This window comes from Hyla sarda, chromosome 3 (genome assembly GCF_029499605.1).
Source record: "Hyla sarda isolate aHylSar1 chromosome 3, aHylSar1.hap1, whole genome shotgun sequence".
Lineage (NCBI taxonomy): Eukaryota > Metazoa > Chordata > Amphibia > Anura > Hylidae > Hyla > Hyla sarda.
The window spans coordinates 425,738,847-425,758,990 of NC_079191.1; the positions used below are offsets into that span (position 1 = coordinate 425,738,847).

General features: G+C 40.3%; 1 protein-coding gene across 1 annotated transcript in view; it reads right to left on the reverse strand.

Moving 5' to 3' along the window:
• Positions 1-19,170, reverse strand: part of TAF1A (TATA-box binding protein associated factor, RNA polymerase I subunit A) — a 41,523-nt gene extending 22,353 nt beyond the window's left edge. The window contains exons 1-6 of the mRNA XM_056568397.1: positions 19,033-19,170; positions 15,540-15,617; positions 12,894-13,063; positions 9,165-9,278; positions 1,944-2,142; positions 1,709-1,839 (exon numbers count right to left, since the gene is read on the reverse strand). Coding sequence (XP_056424372.1) covers positions 1,709-1,839; positions 1,944-2,142; positions 9,165-9,278; positions 12,894-13,063; positions 15,540-15,617; positions 19,033-19,054 — 714 coding nt within the window. The 5' untranslated portion in view covers positions 19,055-19,170. The remainder of the gene's footprint in view (positions 1-1,708; positions 1,840-1,943; positions 2,143-9,164; positions 9,279-12,893; positions 13,064-15,539; positions 15,618-19,032) is intronic.
• Positions 19,171-20,144: the final 974 nt, after the last annotated feature.

A 20,144-nucleotide genomic window follows, 5' to 3' on the forward strand; every position in this document is an offset into this window, starting at 1 on the left:
CGTTACTTCTGATGTGGTGAGTGCCGTCTCCGTTCTCTTTTGTTGATTATATAGGTTTGATGTTGTTTTACTTCTCTTAAACAATTATAACTTTATGCACAAAATTTAGTAGGTTAAAAAGGTCCTCCTCTGACCCCTATAACTTTATTTTTCCGTATACGGGGATGTGTGAGGGCTCATTTTTTGCGCCACGATCTGAAGTTTTTATCGGTACCATTTTTGTTTTTATGGGACTTTTTGATCAGTTTTTTTTTTACATTTTTTTAGGGTATACAAAGTGACCAAAAATACGCAATTTTGGCATCGTTTTACATTCACGACATTGACCAAGCGGTTTAATGAATGTGATATTTTTATAGTTCATACATTTACGCACTCTCTGAGCGCCCTGCAGCGGGTCGGACACCGGATCGTCCGTGTAAGCCCTAGGAGTAGAGTTACAGAAGCTAAATGGCGAGTGAGGGTACCTGTTTCTACTGGGTATTGATACATATAAAATATACTATTTACATTTTAGTATGGCTGTAATTGTACTGACCCACAGAACAAAGAAGTCAGGTCAATTTTACCATAAAGTGAAAAATAAATAAAAATAAATAAAAATAAATGGCACAGCTGTTTTTTTTTTTTCTTTAAAGGGGTTAGGCTGGGTTCACACTACGTTTTCTCCCATACGGGAGCGCATACGGCAGGGGGGAGCTAAAACCTCGCGCTCCCGTATGCCTTCGTATGCGCTCCCGTGTGTCATTCATTTCAATAAGCCGGCCGGAGTGAAAAGTTCGGTCCGGTCGGCTCATTTTTGCGCCGTATGCACTTTTCCCCCGGACCTAAAACTGTGGTCGACCACGGTTTGAGGTCCGGTCGTAAAAGCGCATACGGCGCAAAAATGAGCCGACCGGACCGAACGTTTCACTCCGGCCGGCTTATTGACATGAATGACACACGGGAGCGCATACGAAGGCATACGGGAGCGCGAGGTTTTAGCTCCCCCCTGCCGTATGCGCTCCCGTATGGGAGAAAACGTAGTGTGAACCCAGCCTTATCCAGGAAAAAAACTTTTTTTTAATATATATATATATATATATATGTATATATATATATATATATATATATATATATATATATATATATATATATTTATTTATATATCAATTGGCTCCAGAAAGTTAAACAGATTTGTAAATGACTTCTATTAAAAAAATCTTAATCCTTCCAGTACTTATGAGCTGCTGAAGTTGAGTTGTTCTTTTCTGTCTAAGTGCTCTCTGATGACACCTGTATCGGAACAGTCCAGAGTAGAAGCAAATCCCCATAGCAAACCTCTTCTACACTGTGCAGTTGCCAGACAGAAAAGAACAACTCAACTTCAGCAGCTGATAATTATTGAAAGGATTAAGATTTTTTTAATAGAAGTAATTTACAAATCTGTTTAACTTTCTGGAGCCAGTTGACACACATATATATATATATATATAAAAAAGTTTTTCCAGGAATACCCCTTTAATACATTATTACACAATTTATATTCTCTTGTTTTTGCAAAATGTTATTGCAATTAAAGTGTAAAACTTGTCCCACAAAAATAAGCTCTCACATGGCTCTGTCGAGAGTAAAATAAATACTAAAAAAAGTTGGGAATTCTTAGAAAGAAAAAAGAAAAAAAAGATGAAAATAATCAGAAATACTAAATGCCATGTGTACTGCTTACATGCACATAGTTGAGAACGAAGGGATCCCAAACTCCAGGGGACTGAATGATCTCCCGAAACGCGACGGTGGCTTGTCTGTAGTAGCTTCTCATAACCTGAGTGGAAGACGACTGGGAAACATAATCCTGATCTACAGAGAAAAAGACATCACATCATATCCAACATATTGGAAACAATCTATATGTAACATTATACAGAGATGTCACAACAACATAACCACTTCTTACATATTACCATTCTGACCGGCTGCAGCTTTCAGATCCACCCAGGAGCGGTAGTTGAGGACGGCCCTATGCGCCTGGATCAGCTTCTGCAGCTTGTTCTGACTGATGGAGAGTCGCCCGTACCGCCAGCTCTCCGCTAAACTGAGCACCCGCAGAGCTTCATCAGTCTCCCCGATACACATCATGTAATAGGCCTGCTCCAGGGAAATCTGCAACAGGAGAGCTTTACAATAAGACACGTATGGGAACAGACACCAGGAGGCAGCATTACAACATGTATATTCTATTATAGTAGTTATATTCTTGTATATAGGAGCAGTATTATAGTAGTTATATTCTTGTATATAGGAGGCAGTATTATAGTAGTTATATTCTTGTATATAGGAGCAGTATTATAGTAGTTATATTCTTGTATATAGGAGCAGTATTATAGTAGTTATATTCTTGTATATAGGAGCAGTATTATAGTAGTTATATTCTTGTATATAGGAGCAGTATTATAGTAGTTATATTCTTGTATATAGGAGCAGTATTATAGTAGTTATATTCTTGTAATTAGGAGCAGTATTATAGTAGTTATATTCTTGTATATAGGAGCAGTATTATAGTAGTTATATTCTTGTATATAGGGAGCAGTATTATAGTAGTTATATTCTTGTATATAGGAGCAGTATTATAGTAGTTATATTCTTGTATATAGGAGCAGTATTATAGTAGTTATATTCTTGTATATAGGGGCAGTATTATAGTAGTAATATTCTTGTATATAGGGGCAGTATTATAGTAGTTATATTCTTGTATATAGGAGCAGTATTATAATAGTTATATTCTTGTATATAGGAGGAGTATTATAGTAGTTATATTCTTGTATATAGGAGCAGTATTATAGTTTTATTCTTGAATATAGGAGCAGTATTATAGTAGTTATATTCTTGTATATAGGAGGCAGTATTATAGTAGTTATATTCTTGTATATAGGAGCAGTATTATAGTAGTTATATTCTTGTATATAGGAGCAGTATTATAATAGTTATATTCTTGTATATAGGAGCAGTATTATAGTAGTTATATTCTTGTATATAGGAGCAGTATTATAGTAGTTATATTCTTGTATATAGGAGCAGTATTATAGTAGTTATATTCTTGTATATAGGAGGCAGTATTATAGTAGTTATATTCTTGTATATAGGGGCAGTATTATAGTAGTTATATTCTTGTATATAGGAGCAGTATTATAATAGTTATATTCTTGTATATAGGAGCAGTATTATAGTTTTATTCTTGAATATAGGAGCAGTATTATAGTAGTTATATTCTTGTATATAGGAGGCAGTATTATAGTAGTTATATTCTTGTATATAGGAGCAGTATTATAGTAGTTATATTCTTGTATATAGGAGCAGTATTATAGTAGTTGTATTCTTGTATATAGGAGCAGTATTATAGTAGTTATATTCTTGTATATAGGAGGCAGTATTCTAGTAGCTATATTCTTGTATATAGGAGGCAGTATTATAGTAGTTATATTTTTGTATATAGGAGCAGTATTATAGTAGTTATATTCTTGTATATAGGAGCAGTATTATAGTAGTTATATTCTTGTACATAGGAGCAGTATTATAGTAGTTATATTCTTGTATATAGGAGCAGTATTATAATAGTTATATTCTTGTATATAGGAGCAGTATTATAGTAGTTATATTCTTGTATATAGGAGCAGTATTATAGTAGTTATATTCTTGTATATAGGAGCAGTATTATAGTAGTTATATTCTTGTATATAGGAGGCAGTATTATAGTAGTTATATTCTTGTATATAGGGGCAGTATTATAGTAGTTATATTCTTGTATATAGGAGCAGTATTATAATAGTTATATTCTTGTATATAGGAGCAGTATTATAGTAGTTATATTCTTGTATATAGGGAGCAGTATTATAGTAGTTATATTCTTGTATATAGGAGCAGTATTATAGTAGTTATATGCTTGTATATAGGAGCAGTATTATAGTAGTAATATTCTTGTATATAGGGGCAGTATTATAGTAGTTATATTCTTGTATATAGGAGCAGTATTATAATAGTTATATTCTTGTATATAGGAGGAGTATTATAGTAGTTATATTCTTGTATATAGGAGCAGTATTATAGTTTTATTCTTGAACATAGGAGCAGTATTATAGTAGTTATATTCTTGTATATAGGAGGCAGTATTATAGTAGTTATATTCTTGTATATAGGAGCAGTATTATAGTAGTTATATTCTTGTATATAGGAGCAGTATTATAATAGTTATATTCTTGTATATAGGAGAAGTATTATAGTAGTTATATTCTTGTATATAGGAGCAGTATTATAGTAGTTATATTCTTGTATATAGGAGCAGTATTATAGTAGTTATATTCTTGTATATAGGAGGCAGTATTATAGTAGTTATATTCTTGTATATAGGGGCAGTATTATTGTAGTTATATTCTTGTATATAGGAGCAGTATTATAGTAGTTATATTCTTGCATATAGGAGCAGTATTATAATAGTTATATTCTTGTATATAGGAGCAGTATTATAGTAGTTATATTCTTGTATATAGGAGCAGTATTATAGTAGTTATATTCTTGTATATAGGGAGCAGTATTATAGTAGTTATATTCTTGTATATAGGAGCAGTATTATAGTAGTTATATTCTTGTATATAGGAGCAGTATTATAGTAGTTATATTCTTGTATATAGGAGCAGTATTATAGTAGATATATTCTTGTATATAGGAGGCAGTATTATAGTAGTTATATTCTTGTATATAGGAGGCAGTATTATAGTAGTTATATTCTTGTACATAGTAGGCAGTATTATAGTAGTTATATTCTTGTATATAGGAGCAGTATTATAGTAGATATATTCTTGTATATAGGAGGCAGTATTATAGTAGCTATATTCTTGTATATAGGAGGCAGTATTATAGTAGTTATATTCTTGTATATAGGAGGCAGTATTATAGTAGTTATATTCTTGTACATAGGAGCAGTATTATAGTAGATATATTCTTGTATATAGGAGGCAGTATTATAGTAGTTATATTCTTGTATATAGGAGGCAGTATTATAGTAGTTATATTCTTGTACATAGTAGGCAGTATTATAGTAGTTATATTCTTGTATATAGGGAGCAGTATTATAGTACGGTAGTTATATTCTTGTATATAGGAGCAGTATTATAGTACGGTAGTTATATTCTTGTACATAGGAGCAGTATTATAGTACGGTAGTTATATTCTTGTACATAGGAGCAGTATTATAGTACGGTAGTTATATTCTTGTACATAGGAGCAGTATTATAGTACGGTAGTTATATTCTTGTACATAGGAGCAGTATTATAGTACGGTAGTTATATTCTTGTACATAGGAGCAGTATTATAGTACGGTAGTTATATTCTTGTACATAGGAGCAGTATTATAGTATTTATATTCTTGTATATAGGAGCAGTATTATAGTACGGTAGTTATATTCTTGTACATAGGAGCAGTATTATAGTACGGTAGTTATATTCTTGTACATAGGAGCAGTATTATAGTAATTATATTCTTGTATATAGGAGCAGTATTATAGTACGGTAGTTATATTTTTGTACATAGGAGCAGTATTATAGTACGGTAGTTATATTCTTGTACATAGGGAGTATTATTGTAGGACAGCCCACATTACACATCTATCACAAACCTAACCATTTCATAAAGCAAAACTATAACATAACAAAAAAGGTGAAAAGAAATATTCCCTGCGCTCCAAAGAGATATACTCAAAGTATTTTATTGGCATAAAGGCCTGATAATAAGAATTTAAGGTTCTCTCTTCAAAGACTTTCATTGTATTTTGGTGTTGTCATGTCAGGACGTGTTATGCCTGATAAAGGGAAAACCTGAAATCAGTTATTTATATCAGGCCTTTTATGCCAATAAAATACTTTCATTATATCTAGAGATGAGCGAACTTACAGTAAATTCGATTCGTCACGAACTTCTCGGCTCGGCAGTTGATGACTTACCCTGCATAAATTAGCTCAGCTTTCAGGTGCTCCGGTGGGCTGGAAAAGGTGGATACAGTCCTAGGAAAGAGTCTCCTAGGAATGTATCCACCTTTTCCAGCCCACCGGAGCACCTGAAAGCTGAACTAATTTATGCAGGGTAAGTCATCAACTGCCGAGCTGAGAAGTTTGTGACGAATTGAATTTACTGTAAGTTCGCTCATCTCTAATTATATCCCTTTGAAGCACAGAGAATATTCCTTTCAACCCTTTCAGTTTTTGCTGTTTATGTCAGACTTCTGAGGCGCCAAGCTGGGACTGCAGAGGATATTGAAGGGTTAATCTGCTCCATTTCTGCTCTGCTGTTTTACTAAATCTGTTCTGCTTCACTGCAGGTAATGCACAATGTTGTGCACCATCTCTTTTACAGCAAATCTAGTGTTTCCCATCCAGGGTGCCTCCAGCTGTTGCAAAACTACAACTCCCAGCATGCCCGGACAGCCGTAGGCTGTCCGGGCATGCTAGGAGTTGTAGTTTTGCAACAGCTGGAGGCACCCTGGTTGGGAAACCCTGCTATCCACTATTAGTTCTTATAGTAGTTCAGTGTCATGAACCAAGTATTACGTACAGAAACAGATAATAGAACAAAATTAGGAAGAATTGTGTCAGTAAGAAAAAAGGACACGTAGTCCACATGAAGCCGGGGGGGGGTATGAATCAGCCCTAAGGGACACAGCCCGGGCACTGCCAGCCGATGGGTGTGTGTACATTACACAGCCAGAAAATACAGGATCTCAGGAACCTGTATCCGGAACAAACAATGTAATCTGTGAGAACATAGAAATCCAGGTCAATTATCAGCCCAACCTCCTCCTGCAAGAACAACACTACATATAGAGGTAACAAGGAGGAGGAGGACTGAGCTGAGCAATAATGTGTATATCCAGTAGGGGGCAGCACAGAGCCTTCCTTTAACCTGGCATGTGCCATAGAGAACGATTTAGATTTATGTTGAAAAAATAATAGACAAAGGTTTAGTAACAAAAACAAAACAAAAAACTAGATGCATTTAATGTGCTTGCTGTATGCGACTCGCACCCATATAAAATTTATTACGTTTCAAAATGAGCGGCTTAAAGGGGTACTCCGGTGGAAAACTTTTTTTTAAATCAACTGATGCCAGAAAGTTCAAAAGATTTGTAAATGACTTCTATCAAAAATTCTTAATCTTTCCAGCACTTATTAGCAGCTGTATACTACAGAGGAAATTATTTTCTTTTTGGATTTCTTTTCTGTCTGACCACAGTGCTCTCTGCTGACACCTCTGTCCATTTTAGGAACTGTCCAGATCAGTATATGTTTGCTATATGGGGATTTTCTCCTGCCCTGGACAGTTCCTGACATGGACAGAGATGACAGCAGACAGCACTGTGGTCAGAGAGAAAAGAATTTCCTCTGTAGTGTACAGCTGCTAATAAGTACTGGAAGGATTAAGAATTTTTTATAGAAGTAATTTAAAAATCTGTTTAACTTTCTGGCACCAGTTGATTTAATATTTAAAAAAAAAATTAAAAAAAAGTTTTCCACTGGAGTACCCTTTTAAAGCGGCCAATTAGAACAACAGGGGTGTAAAGTAGCCCGTGGCTAGAAAAAAGTAATTTCCAGAACTGACATTATAAACCTTTGTTGTTATCATGTAAATGAGGCTCAAGTGCCCAGTGGGTATTCCCTAACATATCAGGAGGTCATGTAGCTCGAGCTAATAATCTTTTTATTACCGCCCACTGACCAGCTTGGTCCGATCTGCCTTGTTTGACTGACAGCCACTAGATAAAGAGGACATGGGCTGGACTTACCTGGGCTCTTGCCAGGCTGGTGAATGCCTCTAGGCTTTTGAACCTAGTTAGCATAATATCAAAAAAGGTTTATAGCTTGGTGCTGGAGAGGATTTTAGAGATAAAAAAAAAGAATCCCTGAAATCAAAAATACAATAATAACAAAAACAACATATAGGATATATTTTTTTAACACAGGAATATATATATATATATATATATATATATATATATATATATATACACACACACACACACATCCATCTATATATACCTATCCATCTCATGTCTATCTACCTATCTCCCTCTATATCTAACTTCCTTACCTATGTCTATCCCTATCTATATCTTTATCTACTTCCCCACACACACACATATATACAGTATATATATATATATATATATATATATATATATATATATACACACACACACACATACTTCTAACTCTCTCTCATATATATATATATATATATATATATATATATATATATACTTGCCCATAGCAACCAATCAGATCGCTTCTTTCATTTTCAAAAGGGTCTGTGGAAAATGAAAGAAGCGATCTGATTGGTTGCTATGGGCAACTAGGCAACTTTTCCTTTGCACAGGTTTTGATAAATCTCCCCCTTAGAGAGTACCTGTCACCAAATAAAACTTTTAATATAGCGTTCCTTGTGTAATTAGCAGACACTTTCCCATTCACTTGCTTTTAAAATCATCAACATAAATATGTTTAAAATGTAATAGAAAAAACGGCCACTGGGTGGCTCTGTTCTGCTCCCTGCCACAATTAATCCCAACCTGGCAGGAGACCAAACTCAGGAAGTGTTTCTCTGCACTTTTGCTTAATTGACAGCTGCAAAGAACTTCATTGAAAAGCTGCAAAGAGCCTCACTGCAAGATGCACAGACTGAAAGCTGCACAGAGCTCAATGAAAGTTGCACAGAGCCTGAGGTCTTTTATTCATCACAACACTGCAATGATGTGAGGGCAGAAGTGGTCCCCCGGCAGGCTTCAGTGATGTCATGCCTGCTGGGAAACGCCAACTTACTCCTTATAGGAGATTGCACTATGTGAGCAAGAAAAAAGGTAAGATACACAGCTTTTTAGGGTGGAAGGAGTGTTTGGAGTAGTCAGGGAACATAGCCTGAGTTAGTTTAGAAAAGTACATTAGATGACAGGTACTTTTTAAGAATGCAGTGATTTTTCATGTTTGCGTTACTATTTCCTGGCCTATTAATAGCCATAAAAGTCTTTCACTTACAGACCCATATGAGGCTTGTTTGATACTGTATCAGTTGTACTTTGTAACACAATATTTATGGGTGAAGAGGAGGGTGAAACTGAAAATGTACAAGATGCTGCGCACTCACCGGAAGATAGTTCTTTACCCCGATGTTCTTCATGTATTCGTTGAACACGCTGATGTCGTCTTTTGTGGCTTTCGGATGATTAAGAAGGATCTCATTTCCTAATCTCCAAATAATCTGTAAAAAAAAAAAAAAAAACATTTATATATATAATCATCAACACACAATGGGGGAGAGATTCATCAAGAGGAAAAGTTGCCCAGTTGTCCATAGCAACCAATCAGATCGCTTCTTTCATTTTTCAGAGGCCTTTTTCAAAAATGAAAGAAGCGATCTGATTGGTTGCTATGGGCAACTCAGCAACTTTTTCTTTGCACAGGTTTTGATGAATCTTCCCCAGAAGGGTTGATGAACCGGCGACCTTATACCGGATTTTTACTTCTTTGTACTTAGCAAGGGGACAGCCCCTTCTATGCATGTGGGAGCTTATTTTATTACAGCGTTTCCTAACCAGAGTGCCTCCTGTTGTTGCAAAACTACAACTCCCAGCATGCCCGGACAGCCAAAGGCTGTCCGGGCATGCTGGGAATTGTAGTTTTGCAACTGCTGGAGGGCCACAGTATGAGACCACTGGTCTATTATCTAGAGAGGGAAGGCACTGCACCCACTTATTTGAATGGGTGTAATGTAATACCAAATGTCCCCTGCAGGGGCCGCTAGAATCTTTCTTAGTGATAAACCACCTAATTATCAGTGTGTGTATGTCAGAATAATAGTTCTGCTTGAACAGATTGGGGCCCCTGTAATAGTCTAGTATCTTTAAAGGGGTACTCTTGCTGTATGCTCCAGAGGAAGTTGTGTAGTTCTTTTCAGTCTGACCACAGTGCTCTCTGCTGACACCTCTGTCCATGTCAGGGACTGTGCAGAGAAGGAGAGGTTTGTTATGGGCATTTGCTTCTACTCTGGACAGTTCCTGACATGGACAGAGGTGGCAGCAGAGAGCACTGTGGTTAGACTGGAAAGAACTACACAACTTCCTCTGGAGCATACAGCAAGAGTACCCCTTTAAAGATACTAGACTATTACAGGGGCCCCAATCTGTTCAAGCAGAACTATTATTCTGACATACACACACTGATAATTAGGTGGTTTATCACTAAGAAAGATTCTAGCGGCCCCTGCAGGGGACATTTGGTATTACATTACACCCATTCAAATAAGTGGGTGCAGTGCCTTCCCTCTCTAGATAATAGACCAGTGGTCTCATACTGTGGCCCTCCAGCAGTTGCAAAACTACAATTCCCAGCATGCCCGGAGTTGTAGTTTTGCAACAACAGGAGGCACTCTGGTTAGGAAACACTGTCCATGTCCACCTCTGTCCATGTCAGGGACTGTCCAGAGAAGGAGAGGTTTGTTATGGGCATTTGCTTCTACTCTGGACAGTTCCTGACATGGACAGAGGTGGCAGCAGAGAGCACTGTGGTTAGACTGGAAAGAACTACACAACTTCCTCTGGAGCATACAGCAGCTGATAAGTACTGGAAGGATTAAGATTTTTTTTTTTTTATAGAAGTAATTTACAAATCTGTTTAACTTTCTAGCACCAGTTGATTTGAAAAAAATAGATCAGTGGGAGTACAGGAGGTACCTCCTTATATGCCATTCCCTTAAAGGGATATTGCAGGATTTTCTCTTCTTCAGCCTTTGAGCCCATGATGCCAAGTTATACTTATACTTTGTAATACACTTCATTTACCTCTGTGCGGTACTTATTCCATTTCCATGCACAGGGCACACACCGGAAAGTACTTTAGTGCAAGTCTTTTTATTTTACCATTATTTTACTGTAATGCTGAGTTCACACAACGTTTTTGCAAAACAGTTCCCGTACAGGGGTTCAATTTGAAAACAGTACGGAACCATATTGAAAACCATATGCAAAAAAAAATAAAATAAAAAAAAAGATGAATTTATTATTGTTGGTGTAGGTGAACCATTTTGGATACCTTTAACTTGTGTGCACTAATGTGTATTGAAAAAAAAAAAAAAAGAAAAATTTATAATTTTTCAGTTGATAAATCTTCGACCGTTGCAAAAAGCTAATCGCACTGCACTACATTCAAGCCATTTTCTTTAGTTAAAATGTACCTGTCGTTAACAAAAACTTTTTATATATTGTAGATCATAACATTATCTGTATATTTGTTAGATACATTGGTTAAAAAATGAGTACATTTATGTCCCTACAGCTATTGTCTGTGTCTCTGTGAGGAGACCAAATACCGGAAGTATGGGTGGACAAGCGGGGCCCTGTACGCCGACGACAAGCGGGGCCCTGTGTGCACACTGAGGACAAGCGGGGCCCTGTGGGCACACTGAGGACAAGCGGGGCCCTGTGGGCACACTGAGGACAAGCGGGGCTCTGTGGGCACACTGAGGACAAGCGGGGCCCTGTGTGCACACTGAGGACAAGCGGGGCCCTGTGTGCACACTGAGGACAAGCGGGGCCCTGTGTGCACACTGAGGACAAGCGGGGCCCTGTGTGCACACTGAGGACAAGCGGGGCCCTGTGTGCACACTGAGGACAAGCGGGGCCCTGTGTGCACACTGAGGACAAGCGGGGCCCTGTGTGCACACTGAGGACAAGCGGGGCCCTGTGTGCACACTGAGGACAAGCGGGGCCCTGTGTGCACACTGAGGACAAGCGGGGCCCTGTGTGCACACTGAGGACAAGCGGGGCCCTGTGTGCACACTGAGGACAAGCGGGGCTCTGTGTGCACACTGAGGACAAGCGGGGCTCTCTGTGCACACTGAGGACAAGCGGGGCCGTGTGTGCACACTGAGGACAAGCGGGGCTCTGTGTGCACACTGAGGACAAGCGGGGCTCTGTGTGCACACTGAGGACAAGCGGGGCTCTGTACACTGAGGACAAGCGGGGCTCTGTACACTGAGGACAAGCGGGGCTCTGTACACTGAGGACAAGCAGGGCTCTGTACACTGAGGACAAGCAGGGCTCTGTGTACTGTGGCTCTATAACATGCTCCCGGCTCACACATCAGGATGATTAAAAAAAAGGCAGAAGCCTGCACAGAGCCTTGCTTGTACTGCCCTCACTTCCTGTAATTGTTTTCCTCATAAAAACACACACAGACAACAGCTGCAGGGACAACCTTGCCGCAAAACGCCGGGTTTATACGGCGCTGCGGTCCGGGGGGGTGGGGTTTTATGAAGCGAGCTATCAGCAGCCAGGACCCGTGGCTTATGTTGGACATCGCCGTTCAGGCAGATGTCCGGCATTAACTCTTTAGACGCGGCGATCAAAGTTGATCGCCGCGTCTAAAAGTGAAAGTTAAAGCATTCCCGGCAGCTCAGTCGGGCTGATCGGGACATTGCGATAAAATTGCGATGTCCCGATCAGCTGGGACGCAGCAAGAGGGTGGCTTACCTGCCTCCTGCACGTCCCAACGGCGATTAATTGCTGCAAGCCTGAAATGCAGGCTTGAGCAATCAACCGCCCGATAACACTGATCAATGCAAAGCTATGGCTTTGCAGTGAACAGTGTAAAAGATCAGGGTGTGCAGTGTTATAGGTCCCTGTGGACCCCATAGTATCTACATGATATCAAAAGTTTGTGATAACGACAGGCACAATTTAAGGAGACGAAATGAATTTGGAGCTTTTTTTGTGATACTTTTAGCTAATGCACAAAAATTTGCGACTTTTTACCAACAAAAAAACAGTGTAAATCAATTATAAATTCCCCCTACGTCCTGAGAAATTGATTCAATCACCTTTGGGGCTTCTCCCCGTCTAAATGTGTTGCGATCCTCGAGTATCTGGAGGTAATTGGACAGGAGTCCGGACGCTCTCTCCCACTGATTCTTACACATGGCTTTGTGTATGAGGCGGACACACAGATCCGTGGTCACGTGGCAGCTCTTAGGGATTTTTGCTCGCATTTCTGTAAATGGGAGAAAAACCAACCAGTTTAAAATCACAAAGAAATTTCAATCCCACACAAGGCTGCTCTGCACACTTCCTTAAAGGGGTTGTCAAGGGAGAGCAGGAATCTCTATGGGATCAGGATATATAGTAGTTATACCCCTCCCTCCAAGCTCTGTCTGTATACTGCTGCTGTTATCACTATGGGATCAGGATATATAGTCGTTATACCACTCCCTCCAAGCTCTATCTGTATACTGCTGTTATCTATTTGGAATCAGGATATATAGTAGTTATACACCCCCCCCTCCAAGCTCTGTCTGTATACTGCTGCTGTTATCTCTATGGGATCAGGATATATAGTAGTTATACCCCACCCTCCAAGCTCTATCTGTATACTGCTGTTATCTATTTGGAATCAGGATATATAGTAGTTATACACCCCCCCCCCCCCTCCAGCTCTATCTGTATACTGCTGCGGCTATCTCTTTGGAATCAGGATATATAGTAGTTATACACCTCCCCTCCACCTCTATGAGGGACATTTATCAAAACCTGTTCAGAGGAAAAGTTGCCCAGTTGCCCATAGCAACCAATCAGATCGCTACTTTCACTTTTAACAAGGCCTCTGCAAAATGAAAGAAGCCATCTGATTGGTTGCTATGGACAACTGGGCAACTTTTCTTTTGCACAGGTTTTGATAAATCTCCCCTTATCTGTATACTGCTGCTGCTATCTCTATGTGATCAGGATATCTATTAGTTATACACCTCTCCTCCAGCTCTATCTGTATACTGCTGCTGCTATCTCTATGGAATCAGGATATCTAATAGTTATACCCCTCACATCCCAGCTCTATCTCTATGGGATCAGGATATATAGTAGTTATACACCTCTCCTCCAGCTCTATCTGTATACTGCTGCTGCTATCTCTATGAGATCAGGATACTGTATATAGTAGTTATAGGCCTCTCCTCCAGCACTATCTGTATACTGCTGCTGCTATCTATATGGGATCAGGATATCAATTAGTTATTCCCCTCCCATCCCAGCTCTATCTGTATACTGCTGCTATCTCTTTGGGATCAGGATATATAGTAGTTATACACCTCCCATCCAAGCTCTCTGTGTATACTCCTTCATATGATATATGAAAGAACGTGCTTAAATGTTGGTGTGAACAGAGCCTAACTGAACCCTAACATAGCTTCATTAGAAGTCTATGGGGATCGCCTCCTGTAGGGAGCGAAGGGCATAACCAGGCGCTTCCCCCAGCTATATCTAATGATCGACCCATCAAAACTACTAACATGCCCCTGCCTCAAGTCAAAAGTTTTTATTATAATATGACAGGGGAGCTTTAAAATTTAATTCCGAGCAACTAATGGACTTTTTACAGAGTTAAAGGGGTATTCCAGGAAAAAACTTTTTTTTTTTTTTATATATATCAACTGGTTCCAGAAAGTTAAACAGATTTGTAAATTACTTAAAAAAAATAAAAAATAAAATCCTAATCCATCCAATAATTATCAGATGCTGAAGTTGAGTTTTCTTCCATCTGGCAACAGTGCTCTCTGCTGACATCTCTGCTTGTCTCGGGAACTGCACAGAAGAGAAGAGGTTTGCTATGGGGATTTGCTTCTAAACTGGACAGTTCCCGAAACAAGTGTCATCAGAGAGCTCTTAGACAGAAAAGAACAACTCAACTTCAGCAGCTCATAAGTACTGAAAGGATTAAGATTTTTTAACAGAAGTAATTTACAAATCTGTTTATCTTTCTGGAGCCAGTTGAGATTTTTTTTTATATATATATATATATATATATATATATATATATATATATATATATATGTATATATATAAAAGTTTTTCCCTGGAATACCCCTTTAAGATAAAGGATTCACTACTCAGAAGGCTGAAAAAAAGTATTGTGTCCATGTAAGGCTATGTTTGGAGCGTACAGCTGGCAGATCCGGCTGGGGGAGGGGAAAACTGTGTGCTCTTATACCCAAGCCGGACTGGCGCCGAACTGTCATGCCCCCTCCCATAGGCTATTATTGAGGGGGTAGAGGCGTCACACGGGGCGGAGCCTTGACGTCACATGCCGCCGGCCCCGTGGTCGCCGGTAATCAGATCCGGAGCGAACATGTGCCGGGGACTGATTTTAACAGGAGTGCCGCGTGCAAGATCCCCAGTGGCGGGACCCCCGCGATAAGGCATCTTATCCCCTATCCTTTGGATAGGGGATAAGATGTCTAAGCACCGGAGAACCCCTTTAATGAGCCGACTGGAGTCAAACAGTGACTATGGTCGGCTCATTTTTGCACAAAACCGGATACATATACGGGCCAGAAATGAGCCGACCGGAGTCACTATTTGACTCCAGCCGGCTCATTAAAGTCAATGGAGTCCGGCGCCGGTCCGGCTAGGGAGCGCACGGTTTTCCCCTCCCCCAGCCTGATCCGGAAGCCATACGCACATAAGCTAAGACTTACTTTTAGGTCTCTCAACCATTGAAAGAGCGATCCCATGATCCTCCTCCTCCTCTTCTTCTTCAAAGGACATTTCAGTTTCTGGATTGGGAGAAAATAAATAAACAAACTAGTATTGTTCCAATACATTTAGAATAGAGATGAGCGAACTTACAGTAAATTCGATTCGTCACGAACTTCTCGGCTCGGCAGTTGATGACTTATCCTGCATAAATTAGTTCAGCTTTCTGGTGCTCCGGTGGGCTGGAAAAGGTGGATACATTCATAGGAAAGAGAGTCTCCTAGGACTGTATCCCCCTTTTCCAGCCCACGGGAGCACCTGAAAGCTGAACTAATTTATGCAGGAAGAGTCATCAACTGCCGAGCCGAGAAGTTCGTGACGAATCGAATTTACTGTAAGTTCGCTCATCTCTAATTTAGAACACAGTTTCTCAACCAGGGTGCCTTCAGTTATTGAAAAACTACAACTCCCAGCATGCCCGGACAGCCTTCGGCTGTCCGGGAATGCTGGGAGTTGTAGTTTTGCAACGGACAGAGGCTCACTGGTTGTGAAAGTTGTCAGAATTTGGTGTAAACAACATGAAAGCATAGATCCCTCCTGCCTTTTGGTGCTGTAACCGTGAGGGGGGGGGGACATTTTCTGGGCACACTTTGGGCCCATTGGTACCAATTGAGGCTGGTATAAAAACACCACAGCCTACCTGAGTATTGTTACTGGCCATGTCCATTTGGGATGTCCCGATATTGGACATTCGCACAAGTACACGTACTCTTGCAAATATCCCCGATACCTGGTATCACAAAGGTGCCCTGCGCAATGCAGCGCGCAAACTGTGCAGCGCGCGTCATAGCCGGGGACCTGTGGCTAATAGTGATCATCACCGATCGAGGTGATGTCAGGCATTAACCCTTTAGATGCTCAAAGTTGATGGCGGCGTCTGAAAAAAGTCCTGAAATTAACTGCCGGTAGTTTAGGGATGCTGGTCGGGACTGTGACCGCGGTGTAATCGTGGTGTTGCGATCAGCTAAGAGGGCGGCTGGTGGTCCCTTTTCAGGCTCTGTGCCGTCCTATTGTCGCTACTATACTGCGGCCATCTATGGCAGGCAGTAGTAAAGGAGCACCAATAACACTGATCAATGCTATGCTATGGAATAGCATTGATCAGTGTATGCAATCTACAGATTGCATGTAATAGTGAAAAAACTGAAAAAAATTGTTAAAAATATAATAAATGTGAATATATATATCCTTTTCTCTAATTAAAAATGAAACCACCATTATTTTTAACTATTTAAAAAAAGGCCATAAAATACCCTATCACATGACATGACCATAAAATACCCTGTCACAGGACCTTAAAATACCCTGTCACATGACATGACAATGACATTTTAAAGAAGTATCGGTAATTGATATCGGCAAATACTTAAATAAAAGTGGCGGAGTTCGGGGGAGTGGGATGTGTGGCAGCTGCGGCCATCGCCGTAACACACATACTGTTTTCACCACAGGGTGCCTCCAGTTGTTTCCCCACTACAACTCCCAGCATGTTGGGAGTTGTAGTGGTGAAACAGCTGGAGGTACATTGTATAGGTGAATTAAGGGTGGAAGTCGGCCCCCCCAGCAGGCATGAGTGACATCGCGCCTGCTGGGGAAGTCTGCCTGGTAAGTGAGCACACTACCAGGCAGAAAAAAATGCATTTTTAATCTAGTAAAAAAAAGGCAAGGAGGGGGTTAGGGGTAGATGGGCAATAGGCAGGGACAGAAAGAAAAATAAAAAAGGATGGTGGGAGATACCCTTTAAAAATGGAGGAACTGTGTGATGTCATCATGTCCATATGGAGGAACTGTGTGATGTCATCATGTCTATATGGAGGAACTGTGTGATGTCATCATGTCCATATGGGGGAACTGTGTGATGTCATCATGTCCATATGGAGGAACTGTGTGATGTCATCATGTTCATATGGGGGAACTGTGTGATGTCATCATGTCCATATGGAGGAACTGTGTGATGTCATCATGTCCATATGGAGGAACTGTGTGATGTCATCATGTCGATATGGGGGAACTGTGTGATGTCATCATGTCCATATGGAGGAACTGTGTGATGTCATCATGTCGATATGGGGGAACTGTGTGATGTCATCATGTCCATATGGAGGAACTGTGTGATGTCATCATGTCGATATGGGGGAACTGTGTGATGTCATCATGTCCATATGGAGGAACTGTGTGATGTCATCATGTCCATATGGAGGAACTGTGTGATGTCATCATGTCCATATGGAGAAACTGTGTGATGTCATCATGTCCATATGGAGAAACTGTGTGATGTCATCATGTCCATATGGAGGAACTGTGTGATGTCATCATGTCCATATGGAGGAACTGTGTGATGTCATCATGTCCATATGAAGGAACTGTGTGATGTCATCATGTCCATATGGAGGAACTGTGTGATGTCATCATGTCCATATGGAGGAACTGTGTGATGTCATCATGTCCATATGGAGGAACTGTGTGATGTCATCATGTCCATATGGAGGAACTGTGTGATGTCATCATGTCCATATGGAGGAACTGTGTGATGTCATCATGTCCATATGGGGGAACTGTGTGATGTCATCATGTCCATATGGGGGAACTGTGTGATGTCATCATGTCCATATGGAGAACTGTGTGATGTCATCATGTCCATATGGAGGAACTGTGTGATGTCATCATGTCCATATGGAGGAACTGTGTGATGTCATCATGTCCATATGGAGGAACTGTGTGATGTCATCATGTCCATATGGAGGAACTGTGTGATGTCATCATGTCCATATGGAGGAACTGTGTGATGTCATCATATCCATATGGGGGAACTGTGTGATGTCATCATGTCCATATGGAGGAACTGTGTGATGTCATCATGTCCATATGGAGGAACTGTGTGATGTCATCATGTCCATATGGAGGAACTGTGTGATGTCATCATGTCTATATGGAGGAACTGTGTGATGTCATCATGTCCATATGGAGGAACTGTGTGATGTCATCATGTCCATATGGAGGAACTGTGTGATGTCATCATGTCCATATGGGGGAACTGTGTGATGTCATCATGTCCATATGCACCAAAACCTCTAAGGAATTTTTCAAGCACATTGTAGAAAGCATAAACCGTGACTAGAGAGGTGTACCTAATAGAGTGGCCACCGAAAGTGTGTGTGTGTACATTCATTACACCAGTGTTTCCCAACCAGGGTGCCTCCAGCTGTTGCAAAACTACAACTCCCAGTACGCCCGGACAGCCGAAGGCTGTCAGGGCATGCAGGGAGTTGTAGTTTTGCAACAGCTGGAGGCACCCTGATTGGGAAACACTATGCTACACTGAAATATTTTTTTAACACCATAGCTCGCCAATACCATATATATATATATATATATATATATATATATATATATATATATAACACTATATACAGGTTAAACACCACGTTGTGATACCTGTCGCCCCCTCAGCCGCCATATCCCCGCAGAGATCAGAGCCGAACTGTCATCCACGCCGATCAGATGCCGGAAATCGAATGAGCCATGCTACTTCCGGTCTACACCGCCACCTTGTGGTTGTCAAGTAGCACTAACCCCAGCGGGAAGACAGTGACAGCGCTTGTGAATGACGTACATCCGGTCTACTGAGTCACGCAGCAGATAAGCATCCTGGGAATTGAAGTTCTCTTATTATCTCCTTGGTAACATTGTAGTGGAAGTTTACTTTTCTATGATATTGTATAATAAAGACTGGAGAATGCGTGAGCCATAAGATAACATAGAGAAATGGGGCTCGTTGGTTATTATTTGCTGTAAAATTGAGTTGGCAAAATAGACCAATCGGATCTCTGCTTTCATTTTCAAATCATAATAAAAAACATGCTTATAAATAAATGGTTGCTATGGGCAACACTGGTTTTTGTTTGCTTGTTTTTCTTTCTTTTTTTTTTTTTTTTAACTTTTAGCCTTAATAAATAAACGTTTTTGGGGTGTCTTTTTTGGGCTGCAAAAATGCTTTTTTCTCCTATACAATGCAGTTTTTGTGGCATTATTTTCCTCAAAAATAGTAGGGACATTTTTTAATATTTGTATATTTTTTTCTTTTGTTTTCTTGTTACACTTATTAGGGATCGACCGATATCGTTTTTTTAGGACCGATACCGGTAATCGGTGGAGGTTAGGGCCGATAGCCGATAACTTATACCGATATTCCGGTATAAGTTATCGGCTATTTATCCCCCCGCGACACCGCTGCAGATCATTGATTTAAAGCGGACGCTTTAAATCAATGCACTGCAGTGGCTTTTGTGGTGCTATAGGCCGCCGCCGCCACCCGCTTCTCTCCCCCTGCCTGTCCGGGGGTCCTGAAACCTATCACCGCCACCGCTCCCCCCCGCTGCACCGCACCTAGGGGTGCCTCCAGCTGTTGCAAAACTACTACTCCCAGAATGCCCGGACAGCCGTTGGCTGTCCGGGCATGCTGGGAGTTGTAGTTTTGCAACAGCTGGAGGGCCTACTGTAGGTATAGTATATTATACAGACCCCCGTCCATCCCAGAACCCTGACTC